Source organism: Heterodontus francisci, chromosome 48 (assembly GCF_036365525.1).
Source record: "Heterodontus francisci isolate sHetFra1 chromosome 48, sHetFra1.hap1, whole genome shotgun sequence".
In the NCBI taxonomy this organism is placed as follows: domain Eukaryota; kingdom Metazoa; phylum Chordata; class Chondrichthyes; order Heterodontiformes; family Heterodontidae; genus Heterodontus; species Heterodontus francisci.
This window is the reverse complement of record NC_090418.1, coordinates 5,773,208-5,790,266: the sequence shown is the minus strand read 5'-3', so window position 1 is coordinate 5,790,266 and position 17,059 is coordinate 5,773,208. Positions and strand designations below refer to the sequence as shown.

General features: G+C 50.6%; 1 protein-coding gene across 2 annotated transcripts in view; it reads right to left on the bottom strand.

Annotated features, from left to right (window-relative positions):
- Positions 1-17,059, bottom strand: part of trappc14 (trafficking protein particle complex subunit 14) — an 89,541-nt gene that overhangs the window by 21,011 nt on the left and 51,471 nt on the right. Inside the window, exons 3-6 of one of the 2 annotated variants that reach the window (XM_068023538.1) lie at positions 13,073-13,202; positions 10,454-10,540; positions 5,113-5,233; positions 1,817-1,964 (exon numbers count right to left, since the gene is read on the bottom strand). In XM_068023538.1, coding sequence (XP_067879639.1) covers positions 1,817-1,964; positions 5,113-5,233; positions 10,454-10,540; positions 13,073-13,202 — 486 coding nt within the window. The other variant, XM_068023539.1, reaches the window with a different exon arrangement.

Sequence of the window (17,059 nt, the reverse complement as noted above, 5' to 3'; positions counted from 1 at the left end):
CACCACCTTCTCAAGGACAATTAGGGATGGGCAATAAATGCTGGCCTTGCCAGCGATGCCCACATCATATGAGCGAAATTAAAAAAAAAAATTGAATTGTGGAACAGGCTCGAAGGGCTGAATGGCCTCCTCCTGTTCCTACGTCCCAATATCTCATTTGGTGTCCGTTTTTGTCTGATAACGGCTCTCGTGAAGCACCTTGGGACATCTTCACTACGTGGCAGGTGCTATATAAATGCAAGCTGTTGTCGTGCAGTCACGACAGAGGGCTTACAATCAAATGAACGATACCTGTCTTTCCTCTGACAGACCTGCTGTGTAGTCCCAGCAGTCTCTGTTTTAATTATGATAGGCGATTGATTTAAGTGCTCAGGGGGATAGTATGGGGGGGGGGGGGGGGCATGCAGCGAGGGGAGGAATTTCTGCGGGCGTGGTGGGTGGGTGGGTTCCCAATTTCCTAACATAGCTTCACTGTTAAGAAACCCGGGGGAAAATGGCACCAATGGTTGCTCGCTCCATTCCTATATGGGGGGGGGGGTTTCTCCCGCGGCTTCAGAGAGAACACGATATAAATTTTCCATGTAACGTCGCCTGCACTCTGCCAGATTTAGTTAACTCGGTTACACTGAGTTTGAGATGCCAGGTTAAACTATCAACAGATGCACTGAAGGGCAAGCTGGTTAATAAACACAGCAGGGAGAAAGCAATAGTAGGATATATTGATGGGGTGAGATGGAGTTGGGCGGTAGAAGGCTCGTGTGGGGCGTAAATGCCAGCATGGGCCAGATGGGCCAAACAGCCTGTTACTATTATGTACTAGTACCCGCTAGTGACAGCACTGCTCAAAAAAAAAAGTCCGCAACAGAATTTTAAAATTCTGATCCCCAGTCCTTATTCTGATGAGAACACTTCAGTGCTTTTCCACAACTCTAAGGGCCAGCGTATCTTTATTTCCTGCTGGCTCCGTCAGCCGTGCAGACTTGGACAGAGTGTAACTGAAGCGGTGCACCCACGTCTGAAAGGGAAGCTGCCAGGAATGTAGCAGTTTACTGGGTTGGAACCCGAGCCTTCCTTCTGGCTCTCAATGCTCCAGGGAACACTGTAAAACCGCCGCACTAATGGCGGCTATTGCTTGCTGTCTGTTGGAAAAAGCTTTTCAAAATAACGCTCACAGTTTTTGCGAGAGGCGGGGGTCCAGGGTAGATCGCGCTCCTGGGTTTAAAACGTCGCTAACAAGGAGCATCCAGAGGGAGTTGTCCACCGGCTTTCAAAAGGTCCACCACAGGCATGATGGGCCGAATGGCCTCTTTCTGTGCTGCGTCACTTTCTGGTTCTATGATTTGGGTTCAAGTTCACCCTAGTTAAGCAGGATTACGACCTTCTCTAGCGACTGGCTGGCAAGGGCCTCGATTGAGCTTCTTTTACATTAGGTGGTGGTGCAAATCTGGAATTCACTCCCGCAAAAGGCGGTGGATTCACAGCATCGGACAGCAGCACAGCACAGAAGGAGGCCATTCAGCCCATCGGCCCTGTGCCAGCTCTTTCGAAGAGCAATCCAGTTAGTCCCACTCCCTTTCCCCACATCACTGCAATATTTTTTCCCCAAGTGTTCAACCACTCGCTGGGTCAAAATGTTTTTCCTCGTGTCGCCCCTGGTGCCAATCACTTTAAATCGTGCCTGTGCTGTCTCCCTGAAACGGTCATCTACTCTGTTCCATTCCCCCTATCTTTGCCGAATTTACTTTCCACAGCAGCAGTTACTGAAAGCTTTCCGTTCTTGGCATGAAGCAGGCCATCCCTTGAGCGTGTGCCGTACCTCCTTCGTGTCCTGCTGGGGCCGCTCATTAACCTGCAGCTGGAAGAGGAAAGCTTGCTCCTCCAGGGCGCTGAGCCTCGTCGGGAGCTGGCTATAATTGCCGTCCATCCTGTAGAACGAAGCCACGGACACGTCACCCGACTGGTGGCTGTGGGGGGAAAACCGGCGGCAGACACGTTCAAACAAACCATCACAACCCGGAGACCAACAAAGACTCGCATTTATATAGCGCCATTAACATGGTTAAAAACATCCCGAGGCATTTCATAGGATGCGAGTTAGGATACAGACAACAGGATTTGGTCATCCCATATTAAAGAAGCATTTCATCCTTCTCAGTAATGAAAGCTGAAAATCCATCTTCAGCAAAGGCTGTGATCAGGGTCACTTATAGTAGTAATATTGTTAGAAATTCAAGAGCGTATCTGTAGGGAGTTTTTATACTCTTTTAAGGGCCCTACAGAAGTTACAGGAATGTATTGTTTAATGGCTGGTTGCACTAAATTACAAAGTCAGGACTGAGAAAGGCAAGCGAGAAAACGTTTTTCCCATTGGCATCATTAAACAGCTTTTCCTTCGAGCCAGCGAGTTCTCCAGTGTGGTTCAACAGACCAGCACGAGACGTTAAGCTGCCATCTGACCAGTCTTTACAATGTGCCATTGCCCACCAAGTGTGCCCAACCCATGAAGAATCCATTGACTCAGCACAGGATAAGGCCATTCGGTCCATTAAGTTTGCACCGGCGTTCTACTTCCCACTCCTCAGTTCATCATTCATTCTCGCCACTCTTTAAGAGATTGTTTCTGAATTCCCTTATTGGATTTATTGTGACTCTGTCATGTTGATGGCCCCAAGTTCTGTTCGCCCCAGAAGAGGAGGATATCGTCTCCCTGTCTAGTTATTAGTCATAGTCACAGAGATACAGCACTGAAACAGGCCCTTCGGCCCACCGAGTCTGTGCTGACCAACAACTACCCATTTATACTAATCCTACATTAATCCCATATTCCTACCACATCCCCACCATTATCCTACCAGCGACCTACACTACGGGCAATTTACAATGGCCAATTTACCTATCAACCTGCAAGTCTTTGGCTGTGGGAGGAAACCGGAGCACCCGGCGGAAACCCACGCAGACACAGGGAGAACTTGCAAACTCCGCACAGGCAGTGTTTTATAAATCTTTTCATAATTTTGGTGATCTCTATCAAGTCATCCCTTAGCCTTCGCTTTTCAAGGCCTATTCAGCCAGTCCTGATATGTATAACCTCTCAGCTCACATCATCCTTTCAAATCTTTTTTGCACTCTTTCTACATCCGTTTTGTGATATGGAGATCGGAACTGTGCACAGTGCTCCAAGTGTGATATAGAGACCAGAACTGTGCACAGTGCTCCAAGTGTGATATGGAAACCAGAACTGTGCACAGTGCTCCAAGTGTGATATGGAGACCAACACTGTGCACAGTGCTCCAAGTGTGATATGGAGACCAACACTGTGCACAGTGCTCCAAGTGTGATATGGAGACCAACACTGTGCACAGTGCTCCAAGTGTGATATGGAGACCAACACTGTGAACGGTGCTCCAAGTGTGATATGGAGATCGGAACTGTGCACAGTGCTCCAAGTGTGATATAGAGACCAGAACTGTGCACAGTGCTCCAAGTGTGATATGGAAACCAGAACTGTGCACAGTGCTCCAAGTGTGATATAGAGACCAGAACTGTGCACAGTGCTCCAAGTGTGATATGGAAACCAGAACTGTGCACAGTGCTCCAAGTGTGATATGGAGACCAGAACTGTGCACGGTGCTCCAAGTGTGATATGGTGACCGGAACTGTGCACTGTGCTCCAAGTGTGATATGGAGACCGGAACTGTGCACAGTGCTCCAAGTGTGATATGGAGACCGGAACTGTGCACTGTGCTCCAAGTGTGATATGGAGACCAACACTGTGCACGGTGCTCCAAGTGTGATATGGAGACCAACACTGTGCACGGTGCTCCAAGTGTGATATGGAGACCAACACTGTGCACGGTGCTCCAAGTGTGATATGGAGACCGGAACTGTGCACTGTGCTCCAAGTGTGATATGGAGACCAACACTGTGCACGGTGCTCCAAGTGTGATATGGAGACCAACACTGTGCACGGTGCTCCAAGTGTGATATGGAGACCAACACTGTGCACAGTGCTCCAAGTGTGACACGGAGACCGGAACTGTGCACAGCGCTCCAAGTGTGATACGGAGACCAGAACTGTGCACAGTGCTCCAAGTGTGACATGGAGACCGGAACTGTGCACAGTGCTCCAAGTGTGACATGGAGACCGGAACTGTGCACGGTGCTCCAAGTGTGATATGGAGACCGGAACTGTGCACAGTGCTCCAAGTGTGACATGGAGACCGGAACTGTGCACGGTGCTCCAAGTGTGACATGGAGACCGGAACTGTGCACGGTGCTCCAAGTGTGACATGGAGACCGGAACTGTGCACGGTGCTCCAAGTGTGACATGGAGACCGGAACTGTGCACGGTGCTCCAAGTGTGACATGGAGACCGGAACTGTGCACGGTGCTCCAAGTGTGACATGGAGACCGGAACTGTGCATGGTGCTCCAAGTGTGATATGGAGACCGGAACTGTGCACAGTGCTCCAAGTGTGATATGGAGACCGGAACTGTGCACAGTGCTCCAAGTGTGACATGGAGACCGGAACTGTGCACAGTGCTCCAAGTGTGACATGGAGACCGGAACTGTGCACGGTGCTCCACCAAGTGTAGTGTAACCAAGGTTCCACACAAGTTTAACATAAACTCTGCCTTTTAATTCTATTCCTCTCGAATCGACACAGGTTTGAATATGACTGAAAGACCCATCCTGTTCACGTTAAGCCTGAGCAGGGAGTATCCAGGCTGTTTATGCTTGTACATTGTCAGACTCTCACAGTGCAGATCACTGGATAACAATCAGGAGAGCGATAACACTCCACACCTTCCTTTCCAGGGCTACTTCCTCCTCCTACGCCAGGCTGCTGGGTCTGATTGCTGCTGCTTGACAGCCACCCCAGTGACTTTGGCATGGACCAAAATTTGGCACTGCTCCCCACTTGGTACAGACTGGGTACCAACACCGGGAGGCAGAGTCCACCCCCCTCCGCACTCAAGCCCCCAAACCGGGCCAACGGGGCCAGGTTGAAGTGCAAATCACTGGTGAACTTGTCGGAGGCATCACTGAGCCAGCCTCATGTCCTTTCCAGCTTCATCCCAGTCCCTTATAAATATTACGCACAGCTCTCACCAGACATTGTCTACGAGCAGCACCGAACCATCAGGCATCATGGGCAAGTAGCTGGCGTTGAAGTTTGGCAAAATCCGCACGTCCTGGATGGAGACCTCCTCCTGAGAGGAGGTGTTTAGCACTGTCAGGGAGAAGAAAAAGGCAGCCATTTCAGGATCTGGCCAAGACATTTACAGGGATGGCATCCAATAGCAACACGAAACGTTACATTCAGATAATCAAAACCAACGTACATAAGAAATAGGGGCAGGAGTGGGAGATTTGGCCCCTTGAGCCTGCTCTGCCATTCAATATCATGGCTGATTTTCTACCTCAATTCCTCCTTCCTTCACTATCCCCATATCCTTTAATTTCCTTGATACCCAAAAATCTATCGACCTCAGTCTTCAATATACTCAACGACTGAGCATCCACAGCTCTCTGGGGTAGAGAACCCCAAAGACTCTCAAACCTCTGAGTGAAGTAATTTCTCATCTCAGTACTATATGGCTGATCCCTTATCCTGAGACTGTGACCCCTGGTTCTAGACTCTCCAGTCAGGGGAAACATCCTTCCTGCAACTACCCTACTAAGCCCCAGAAGAATTTTATATGTTTCAATGAGACCACTTCCCATTCTTCTAAACTCTAGGAATATAGGCCTAGTCTCAAGCTCTCCTCATAAGACAGTGCTCTCATGCCAGGAATCAATCCAGTGAAAACTCCGTCGCACTCCCTCCAACGCAATTATATCGTTCCTTAAGTAAGGAGACAAAAACTATACAGTACACCAGATGTGGTCTCACCAAGGTCCTTGAAAATTGTAGCAAGACATCTTTACTCTTCTACTCTAATCCTTTTGTAATAAAAAAACTAACATACCATTTACTTTCCTAATTACTTGCTGTACCTGCAAAGTTAACTTGCTGTTGTTCGTACACAAGGGCACCCAAATCCCTCCAAATACCAACCTTTCCAGTCTCTCGCCATTTAAAAAAATTCTGCTTTTCTATTTTCCCTCCAAAGTGGATAACTTCACACTTCTGCACATTATATTCCATCTGCCATGTTCTTGCCTCACTTACGCTGTCTCTATCTCTTTGCAGCCTCTTTGTATCCTCCTCCCAGCTTACTTTCCTACCTAACTTTGTATCATCAGCAAGTTTGGATACATTACACTTGATCCCCTCGTCTAAGTCATTGATATAGATTTGAAACAGCTGGGGCCCAAGCACTGATCCTTACGGGAGCCCACTAGTTACAGCCTGCCAACCCATAAACAACCTGTTCATTTCCTACTCTGTATCCTGTCTGTTAACCAATCCACGCCACTACATTAACCTCAATCCATGAGCCCTAATTTTGTATAATAACTTTTCATGCAGACCTTATAAAATGCTTTTTGAAACCAAGAGCACTTAACGTAATAAAACATTCCACAAGAGACAAAATTTGACACCGAGCCACATAAGGAGATATAGGGACAGGTGACCAAAAGCTTGGCAAAAGAGGTCGGTTTTAAGGAGCGTCGTAAGGAGGGGAGAGAGGCGGAGAGGTTTAGGGAGAGAATGCCAGAGCTTAGGGCCCAGGCAGCTGAAGGCACGGCCGCCAATGGTGGAGCGATGGAAATTGAAGGCAATGATTGGAGGAATGCAGAGCGTTGTGTGGCTGAAGATTACAGAGACAGAGAGAGGAAAGGGCCACAAGGGGATTTGAAAGCAAGGATGAGAATTTTAAAAATGGAGACACTGCTTAAGCGGGAGCCAATGTAGGTCAGCGAGCACAGGGTGATGGGTGAACGGGACTTGGAGAGAGTCAGGCCACAGGCAGCAGAGATTTGGATGACCTCAAGTTTACAGAGGGTGGAAGGTGGGAGACCAGTTTAGGCGTGCATTGGAATAGTCAAGTCTAGAGGTAACATAGGCATGGATGAGGTGTTTCATATAACTTCACAAAACTGGATTGCTTTAATCCAGAGTCAGGGGCATACAAGTCCAGCTAATGTTACCCAGCACCTAAAAGCTTGGTCCAACAGTCCCAGGGTTCTGCTCTCTCAGTTTAGGCCACAATGTCCCCTTTGATTGTGTTGCTGTGTCCTTGAAACCTAAACGTTACTCTCTAAGCAGCACACACTGACGTTTTAGTCTCTAACTCCGCAGTGAAACATCTGTCCCCATGTTAATTGTGCATGTTGCTTCAGTCAGCTCAATCAGGAGGGAGCTACCTGAGGTGCACGTGTGCATCAGGGCCTCAATAAAAGAGTCATAACCTCTGCCTTCAAAGCACACACCTCTGATTGTTTTAAAAAGACAGCTCATTCAGAAAGAAAGCACCAAGACTTAGAAAGGCAGACTTGCATTGCACCTTTCAGAGTCTCAGGACACCCTAAAGTGCTTTATAGCACTTTTCAAAGTGTAGTCACCAAAGCTGGATAGGAAATGATAGCTAAGAGTGAAGATTCAAAAGGAGGAGATAAAAATTTATTGTTTTGAAACCACCAGTTTAAAACAAGCTGTTTATTCTTCATCCTGTCAATGCCTCTGTGTTAATATCAGATTCTAATTCGAGCAGTTTAATTGATAGACTTCACCCAGTCCTAGCATCTGTGAGGTGATCTACAATAATGGATTGTGGGCGACTTGCCCTCTACCCTCTCTGCAGGGAAATCAGCTGACCTTCGACTCACCAGGACCCCATTGACCCAGCAACATGGCCGAGATCAAGAACTCGCCACCTGACGGGACTGCGCACGAGCTCTGTGCACCAGCAGAATACTGGGAACTAGGAGGGCTGTTTTAGGCAGTCGCGAAGCGGGCAGCCTGTTGGCCAGTCTGCCTGAAGGATCATTGGGAAAAGGTTTGCTCAACACACAAAGATGCTGACGGCTCTGCACTGGTCTACCTGTGTAAGGGGGTTAGGCAAGCGGATGGCAAGACCTAGTGTCAGCTGTAACAAAGCAGAAGCGGAACATGGCCCTGCCTGAACTAACAGTTTGGGCTATGAGTAAGACACTGCGTGCTTTACAACTCCAAACAAGCATAGCAAATCACTAAACCGTGCCAGTGTTAAATTACGAGGAGAGAGATTACACAAACTAGGGTTGTATTCCCTGGAATTTAGGAGGTGAAGAGGTGATTTTGATCAAAGTTTTCAAGATATTGAGGGTTACAGATAGGGTAGATTGGGAGAAACTATTTCCACTGGTTGGGGAGTCTAGGACTAGGGGGCAGAGTCTAAAAATTAGAGCCAGACCATTCAGGAGTGAAATTAGGAAACACTTCTACACACAAAGGGTGGTAGAAGTTTGGAACTCTCTTCCACAAATGGCAATTGATGCTGGATCAATTGTTAATTTTAAATCTGAGATTGATAGATTTTTGTTAACCAAAGATACGAAGGGATATGGGGCAAAGTCGGGTATATGGAGTTTGGTCGCAGATCAGTCATGATCTTGTCGAATGGTGGAACAAGCTCGAGGGGCTGAATGGCCTCTTCCTGTTCCTATGTTCTATGTTATACCCCAAGCAAGCAGCACAAAGTAAGTAATGGAGAAGCTGTTTGGCCCTTCTCAGGACTCCAGACCACAGTAAGAAATTATCGCTCTAGATGACGGAACATTGAAGGTGAACCCTCAGACATGGGACTGACTGCCCTTCCAATGGCAGCTCAGCATCTTGCAGTTGTGACTCCAGCTCCCAGCATCATGTAACATTCCTCACTCTCCATACATTCCGTCCTCCCAGCTCTCACTTAATTTTGCGATAACCCCCATTAACTGGTACAAATGAACCATCTGGCTGGATGCACACCTCTACAATGCAACTGTTCCCCAATCACAAATGATGAAGCTGATGCAAATATTTGTGAACTTTGGGGGGGGGGGGGGGGGGAAGGCCTTGAGAGTCGAGGCTCGTATCATGCATCATGATTTAACGAATGGTTAATGGAAAGAAAGCGTTTAAAAAGGCTGACAATGTTTTATTAAGCGAACTGTCTTGTGTCAATGACTGATAGTCGCTCCGTGTCTGACCCGAGAAGAACCAAAGAGAAAGATCGGACAGTCCCACTAAAACTTTCCATCCATTGATTTTAATGCTGAACAATGCTGCTCAGGATCAGATTGGTCACCGGTGATCAGCCTAGGGAGGGGATGGAGTGAATGAGTTTTAAAGACACATGGTTGTTCTGCACCAACGTAACAGAGATCAGCCAGGAAGGGCTTAGAGAAGGGCGAGTGAGTCGGGGAGGGGGTGGGGAAGAGGAGAGAATCAGCCATGACTCCCATATGATCATTACTTAATCAAGAAACAGTCTGAGACCTGCGAGGCAGGCTCTTCACGTCCTGTTACATTAATGGGAATAGAACAGTAAACTGGGAGAGCCACTGAAATTGATCACTGCATTGAGTGGGGAGAAGTGATGTTTCCACTTCATAGAGTCATAGAGAGATACAACACCGAAACAGGCCGTTTGGCCCAACGAGTCCGCGCCGACCATCAACCACCCATTTATACTAATCCTACATTAATCCTATTTTCCCTCTCACATCCCCACCTTTCCGCCAATTCTCCTACCACCTACCTACACTAGGGACAACCTTTACAATGGCCAATTTACCTATCAACCCACAAGTCTTTGGCATGCGGGAGGAAACCGGAGCACCCGCAGGAAACCCACGCGGTCACAGGGAGAACTTGCAAACTCCGCACAGGCAGTACCCAAAACCGAACCCGGGTCCCTGGAGCTGTGAGGCTGCGGTGTTAGCCACTGCGCCGCCCTCCACTTGCGGGGGTGCCCAAAACTAGGGGCCATGAATATAAGACAGTCACTAATAAATACAATCAGGAATTCAGGAGAAACGTCTTCCCCCAGAGAGTAGTGAGAATGTGGAACCCGCTACCACAGGGAATGATTGAGGTGAATAGTGTCAATACATTGAAGGGGAAACTGGATAAACACATAAGGGAGAAAGGAATACAGTGATGGGATGAGATGAAGAGTAAGAGGAGGTTTGTCTGGACCATTTGGGCCAAATGGCTTGTTTTTATGCTGTGAATTTTATGTCATTCCATGCATTTGCAAAAGGATAACTTAGTCTGAACCTTCCGCACCACTTTTTGAGGATAATATGTAAACTAGGAGATTGATGAAAGCTGCAAAGGGAGGAGAAAGTTGAAACATTGAGCACTTCAAGTGGGGTTCGGTCCTCGCAGCGCACAAGATAACATTCATGCATTGATACAATTAAATGCTTGATCCTTAATCTGTGATCGGCCCGCTGCGTATGTTAAGGGAACATTTCTGAGAAGCTGGAAAAAGAATCTCTCCTGATTGCTGCAAAGTGCAACGATCGACATCATTACCTTTAATTACCGTCAGCTGTTTCCCCGAGACGCTGAGTTGTCGACACTTGACTGTTGGAGGTGGCAGCACTGTTAGCAGCGTACTCACTGTGGGAGGAGGAGGGTATAAGAGGCATAAAAAACAACAAATAGATCAATCTGCATTCATAATCATCAGACAGGAGAGATGTGGTGGGGGTGGGGAGGGAAGGTGGAGCTGAAACTGGACTTGGGCGGGGACACAAAACAAGTGGTTTCCAATCGATTGCCTGTTATTTGCTCCACCAGATATCCCACTCCACTGATGTCAGCATAACTCAGTCAACTTGACTCTGCCTGTTTTGCGATCGTTCCCACCACCACTACCACCCTCCCCCCACCCCCGCCCCCCCCCCCCCACCCCCGCAACCTACACTTGATAATCAGAGGTAACTGTCTTTGGTTTGCATTCCGTGGAGACTCCACTTCAATTGTACTCAGCACTCGAGAGTTAAATACTCGTTTCTGGTACAGAAACACTATTCAAACTAGTCTTGCGAAACTTACAGCACAGCAGGAGGCCACTCGGCCTGCCAGGTCTGTGCTGGCCTTTTGAAAGAGCAGTCGCGCTTAATCCCACACACCTGCTATTTATCTGCAACCCTGTAAATTCCTCATCCTCAAATGCCTGTTTAACTGCCTTTTCAAATTCTTCATGGAATCAGCTTCCGCTACCTGTTCAGGTCAAGCATACCAGATCCTGAAAACTAAGTGAAAGAATTTCTCCTCATCTCCCCTCTGGATCTTTTGCCGGTGATTTTGAATCTATGACCTCTGGTTATTGACCCACTCACCACAGGGAATAGTTTTTCTCTCTCTGCCCGATCAAAACCGCTCATCATCTTGATGGTGCAGATGGTGAAATCTGAATTCAATTAATAAATCTGGAACAGCTGGTCTAATGGTGACCATGAAACCATTGTCGAATGTTGTAATTGTGGTTCACTAGCGCCCTTTAGGGAAGGAAATCTGCCATCCTTACCTGGTCTGGCCTACATGCGTCTCCAGACCCACAGCAATGTGGTTGGCTCTTAACTACCCTCTGAAATGGCCTAGCAAGCCACTCAGTTCAAGGGCAATTAGGGATGAGCCCAGCCAGCGACGCCCACAAATGAATTTTAAAAAAAAGTCCCTCATCGCTGGTAACACCCTGGTAAACCTCCTCCATGCCCTTTGCATCTTTCCTGAAGAGTGGTGTCCAAAATTGTCCACAATACTCCAGCTGAGGCTTAACTAGTGAGTAATAAAGTTCCAGCATAATCTCTTTGCTTTTATATTTTATTCCGCTATTTATAAACCCAGTAACCCCTATTCTTTTTAACCAACTTAGCAATTTGCCCTGCCAGTTTTCAGAATTTGCGTATATGGACACAAAGGTCTCTTTTGGGTATCAACTGAAGTCCCTAGCCCAGTCGGAACACCAGTCCCATTGAACATGAATGGAAGCCCCTCGTACAATGGATATGAGTGTGCACGTTCTGGGAGGAATGGGGGAGGAGTGGTCCAAAAGCACCAAGCTTAATATTGGAGACAACAACATACATTTACATAGTGCCTTTAACGTAGTAAAACATCCCTAGGCTCTTCACAGGAGCACTAACAAAATTTGACATTGAGCCATAGGAGGAGGTATTAGGACAGGATGTTACCAGCGATGATATTAGGACAGGTGACCAAAAGCCTGGTTGAAGAGATCTTAAGGAGCAGACAAGAAAGGGATCCGGAGAGGTTTAGGGAGAGAATTCCAGAGCTTAGGGCCCTGGCATCTGAAGGCATGGCCACCAATGGCAGAACAATAAAAATCAGGGATGCGCAAGAGACCAGAATTGGAAGAGTGCAGAGATTTTGGAGGGTTGTGGGGCCCCGAGGAGGTCACAGAGAGAGAGAGAGAGAGAGAGAGAGAGAGAGAGGACAAGGTCACAGAGGGATTTGAAAGCAAGGGTAAGAATTTTTAAATTGAGATGTTGCGAGACCGGGAGCCAACGTAGGTCAGGGGGTAGTATCAACGGGTTAATGGGGCTCGCTGCAAGTTAGAATACAGGCAGCATAGTTCTAGGTGAACTTATTTCATGTAAGGTGGGAGACCAGCCAGGAGAGCACTGGACTCATGGAGTCTGGAGGTAACAAAGGCAGGGCTGAGGATTTCAGCTGATGGGCTGAGCCAGGGCACGAGGTGGGGCAATGTTAGGAAGGTGGACACAGATGACTAAAAAGATAAGGGATCGGAAGTTCAGTTCAGGGTCAAGCAGGACATTTCAACAGTACTTAAAACACACTGTCAACAGTTTCCTTCTCATTTGAGGAACTCGACTGCAACTTAAAATATGGATGTACGTCATGGCTGAGTATAAGGGGCTGTGTGTAGGTTCCACACTCATTGCTTCAGAATCTCTCAGCCACAGCATAACAATGAAAATTCTTCCATTTCTCTGTGTCAATATCTTTCATTTGATGAAATGCAACAGCAACAAAAAAAAATCGTCTTTGTACTGACCTCTACATATTGCAAACATATTTGGCTTTAATCTCCTGCAGTGCTTCTGGGATATTCACTACTCTGCCTGCAGTGTTATATTGCTGGGCTGCCTGCCAGCAGCATACCTTGAGCTTTGAAGGTGCTTTGATCTTCTCGGAAAATTTGGGAGGGATTTCGATTCTGTAGAATGGTCAAGTAGCCTTGCTCCCGCACCTCTGCTTTCTCCTGATCCCTCTTCCACACTGTCACAATGATCTGCAAATCGAGTAGATGGTTCAGTGAGGATACAGGCTGCAACATTTGGATGAAGAGGGGGGGGATGAGAAGAGAGGGGGGGGATGAGAAGAGAGGGGGGGGATGAGAAGAGAGGGGGGGGATGAGAAGAGAGGGGGGGGATGAGAAGAGAGGGGGGGGATGAGAAGAGAGGGGGGGGATGAGAAGAGAGGGGGGGGATGAGAAGAGAGGGGGGGGATGAGAAGAGAGGGGGGGGATGAGAAGAGAGGGGGGGGATGAGAAGAGAGGGGGGGGATGAGAAGAGAGGGGGGGGATGAGAAGAGAGGGGGGGGATGAGAAGAGAGGGGGGGGATGAGAAGAGAGGGGGGGGATGAGAAGAGAGGGGGGGGATGAGAAGAGAGGGGGGGGGATGAGAAGAGAGGGGGGGGATGAGAAGAGAGGGGGGGGATGAGAAGAGAGGGGGGGGATGAGAAGAGAGGGGGGGGATGAGAAGAGAGGGGGGGGATGAGAAGAGAGGGGGGGGATGAGAAGAGAGGGGGGGGATGAGAAGAGAGGGGGGGGATGAGAAGAGAGGGGGGGGATGAGAAGAGAGGGGGGGGATGAGAAGAGAGGGGGGGGATGAGAAGAGAGGGGGGGGATGAGAAGAGAGGGGGGGGATGAGAAGAGAGGGGGGGGATGAGAAGAGAGGGGGGGGATGAGAAGAGAGGGGGGGGATGAGAAGAGAGGGGGGGGATGAGAAGAGAGGGGGGGGATGAGAAGAGAGGGGGGGGATGAGAAGAGAGGGGGGGGATGAGAAGAGAGGGGGGGGATGAGAAGAGAGGGGGGGATGAGAAGAGAGGGGGGGGATGAGAAGAGAGGGGGGGGATGAGAAGAGAGGGGGGGGATGAGAAGAGAGGGGGGGGATGAGAAGAGAGGGGGGGGATGAGAAGAGAGGGGGGGGATGAGAAGAGAGGGGGGGGATGAGAAGAGAGGGGGGGGATGAGAAGAGAGGGGGGGGATGAGAAGAGAGGGGGGGGATGAGAAGAGAGGGGGGGGATGAGAAGAGAGGGGGGGGATGAGAAGAGAGGGGGGGGATGAGAAGAGAGGGGGGGGATGAGAAGAGAGGGGGGGGATGAGAAGAGAGGGGGGGGATGAGAAGAGAGGGGGGGGATGAGAAGAGAGGGGGGGGATGAGAAGAGAGGGGGGGGGATGAGAAGAGAGGGGGGGGATGAGAAGAGAGGGGGGGGATGAGAAGAGAGGGGGGGGATGAGAAGAGAGGGGGGGGATGAGAAGAGAGGGGGGGGATGAGAAGAGAGGGGGGGGATGAGAAGAGAGGGGGGGGATGAGAAGAGAGGGGGGGGGATGAGAAGAGAGGGGGGGGATGAGAAGAGAGGGGGGGGGATGAGAAGAGAGGGGGGGGATGAGAAGAGAGGGGGGGGATGAGAAGAGAGGGGGGGGATGAGAAGAGAGGGGGGGGATGAGAAGAGAGGGGGGGGATGAGAAGAGAGGGGGGGGATGAGAAGAGAGGGGGGGGATGAGAAGAGAGGGGGGGGATGAGAAGAGAGGGGGGGGATGAGAAGAGAGGGGGGGGATGAGAAGAGAGGGGGGGGATGAGAAGAGAGGGGGGGGATGAGAAGAGAGGGGGGGGATGAGAAGAGAGGGGGGGGATGAGAAGAGAGGGGGGGGATGAGAAGAGAGGGGGGGGATGAGAAGAGAGGGGGGGGATGAGAAGAGAGGGGGGGGATGAGAAGAGAGGGGGGGGATGAGAAGAGAGGGGGGGGATGAGAAGAGAGGGGGGGGATGAGAAGAGAGGGGGGGGATGAGAAGAGAGGGGGGGGATGAGAAGAGAGGGGGGGGATGAGAAGAGAGGGGGGGGATGAGAAGAGAGGGGGGGAGATGAGAAGAGAGGGGGGGGATGAGAAGAGAGGGGGGGGATGAGAAGAGAGGGGGGGGATGAGAAGAGAGGGGGGGGATGAGAAGAGAGGGGGGGGATGAGAAGAGAGGGGGGGGATGAGAAGAGAGGGGGGGGATGAGAAGAGAGGGGGGGATGAGAAGAGAGGGGGGGGATGAGAAGAGAGGGGGGGGATGAGAAGAGAGGGGGGGGATGAGAAGAGAGGGGGGGGATGAGAAGAGAGGGGGGGGATGAGAAGAGAGGGGGGGGATGAGAAGAGAGGGGGGGGATGAGAAGAGAGGGGGGGGATGAGAAGAGAGGGGGGGGATGAGAAGAGAGGGGGGGGTTGAGAAGAGAGGGGGGGGTTAGAAGAGAGGGGGGGGTTAGAAGAGAGGGGGGGGTTAGAAGAGAGGGGGGGGTTAGAAGAGAGGGGGGGGTTAGAAGAGAGGGGGGGGTTAGAAGAGAGGGGGGGGTTAGAAGAGAGGGGGGGGTTAGAAGAGAGGGGGGGGTTAGAAGAGAGGGGGGGGTTAGAAGAGAGGGGGGGGTTAGAAGAGAGGGGGGGGTTAGAAGAGAGGGGGGGGTTAGAAGAGAGGGGGGGGTTAGAAGAGAGGGGGGGGTTAGAAGAGAGGGGGGGGTTAGAAGAGAGGGGGGGGTTAGAAGAGAGGGGGGGGTTAGAAGAGAGGGGGGGGTTAGAAGAGAGGGGGGGGTTAGAAGAGAGGGGGGGGTTAGAAGAGAGGGGGGGGTTAGAAGAGAGGGGGGGTTAGAAGAGAGGGGGGGTTAGAAGAGAGGGGGGGTTAGAAGAGAGGGGGGGTTAGAAGAGAGGGGGGGTTAGAAGAGAGGGGGGGTTAGAAGAGAGGGGGGGTTAGAAGAGAGGGGGGGTTAGAAGAGAGGGGGGGTTAGAAGAGAGGGGGGGTTAGAAGAGAGGGGGGGTTAGAAGAGAGGGGGGGTTAGAAGAGAGGGGGGGTTAGAAGAGAGGGGGGGTTAGAAGAGAGGGGGGGTTAGAAGAGAGGGGGGGTTAGAAGAGAGGGGGGGTTAGAAGAGAGGGGGGGTTAGAAGAGAGGGGGGGTTAGAAGAGAGGGGGGGTTAGAAGAGAGGGGGGGTTAGAAGAGAGGGGGGGTTAGAAGAGAGGGGGGGTTAGAAGAGAGGGGGGGTTAGAAGAGAGGGGGGGTTAGAAGAGAGGGGGGGTTAGAAGAGAGGGGGGGTTAGAAGAGAGGGGGGGTTAGAAGAGAGGGGGGGTTAGAAGAGAGGGGGGGTTAGAAGAGAGGGGGGGTTAGAAGAGAGGGGGGGTTAGAAGAGAGGGGGGGTTAGAAGAGAGGGGGGGTTAGAAGAGAGGGGGGGTTAGAAGAGAGGGGGGGTTAGAAGAGAGGGGGGGTTAGAAGAGAGGGGGGGTTAGAAGAGAGGGGGGGTTAGAAGAGAGGGGGGTTAGAAGAGAGGGGGGGTTAGAAGAGAGGGGGGGTTAGAAGAGAGGGGGGGTTAGAAGAGAGGGGGGGTTAGAAGAGAGGGGGGGTTAGAAGAGAGGGGGGGTTAGAAGAGAGGGGGGGTTAGAAGAGAGGGGGGGTTAGAAGAGAGGGGGGGTTAGAAGAGAGGGGGGGTTAGAAGAGAGGGGGGGTTAGAAGAGAGGGGGGGTTAGAAGAGAGGGGGGGTTAGAAGAGAGGGGGGGTTAGAAGAGAGGGGGGGTTAGAAGAGAGGGGGGGTTAGAAGAGAGGGGGGGTTAGAAGAGAGGGGGGGTTAGAAGAGAGGGGGGGTTAGAAGAGAGGGGGGGTTAGAAGAGAGGGGGGGTTAGAAGAGAGGGGGGGTTAGAAGAGAGGGGGGGTTAGAAGAGAGGGGGGGTTAGAAGAGAGGGGGGGTTAGAAGAGAGGGGGGGTTAGAAGAGAGGGGGGGTTAGAAGAGAGGGGGGGTTAGAAGAGAGGGGGGGTTAGAAGAGAGGGGGGGTTAGAAGAGAGGGGGGGTTAGAAGAGAGGGGGGGTTAGAAGAGAGGGGGGGTTAGAAGAGAGGGGGGGTTAGAAGA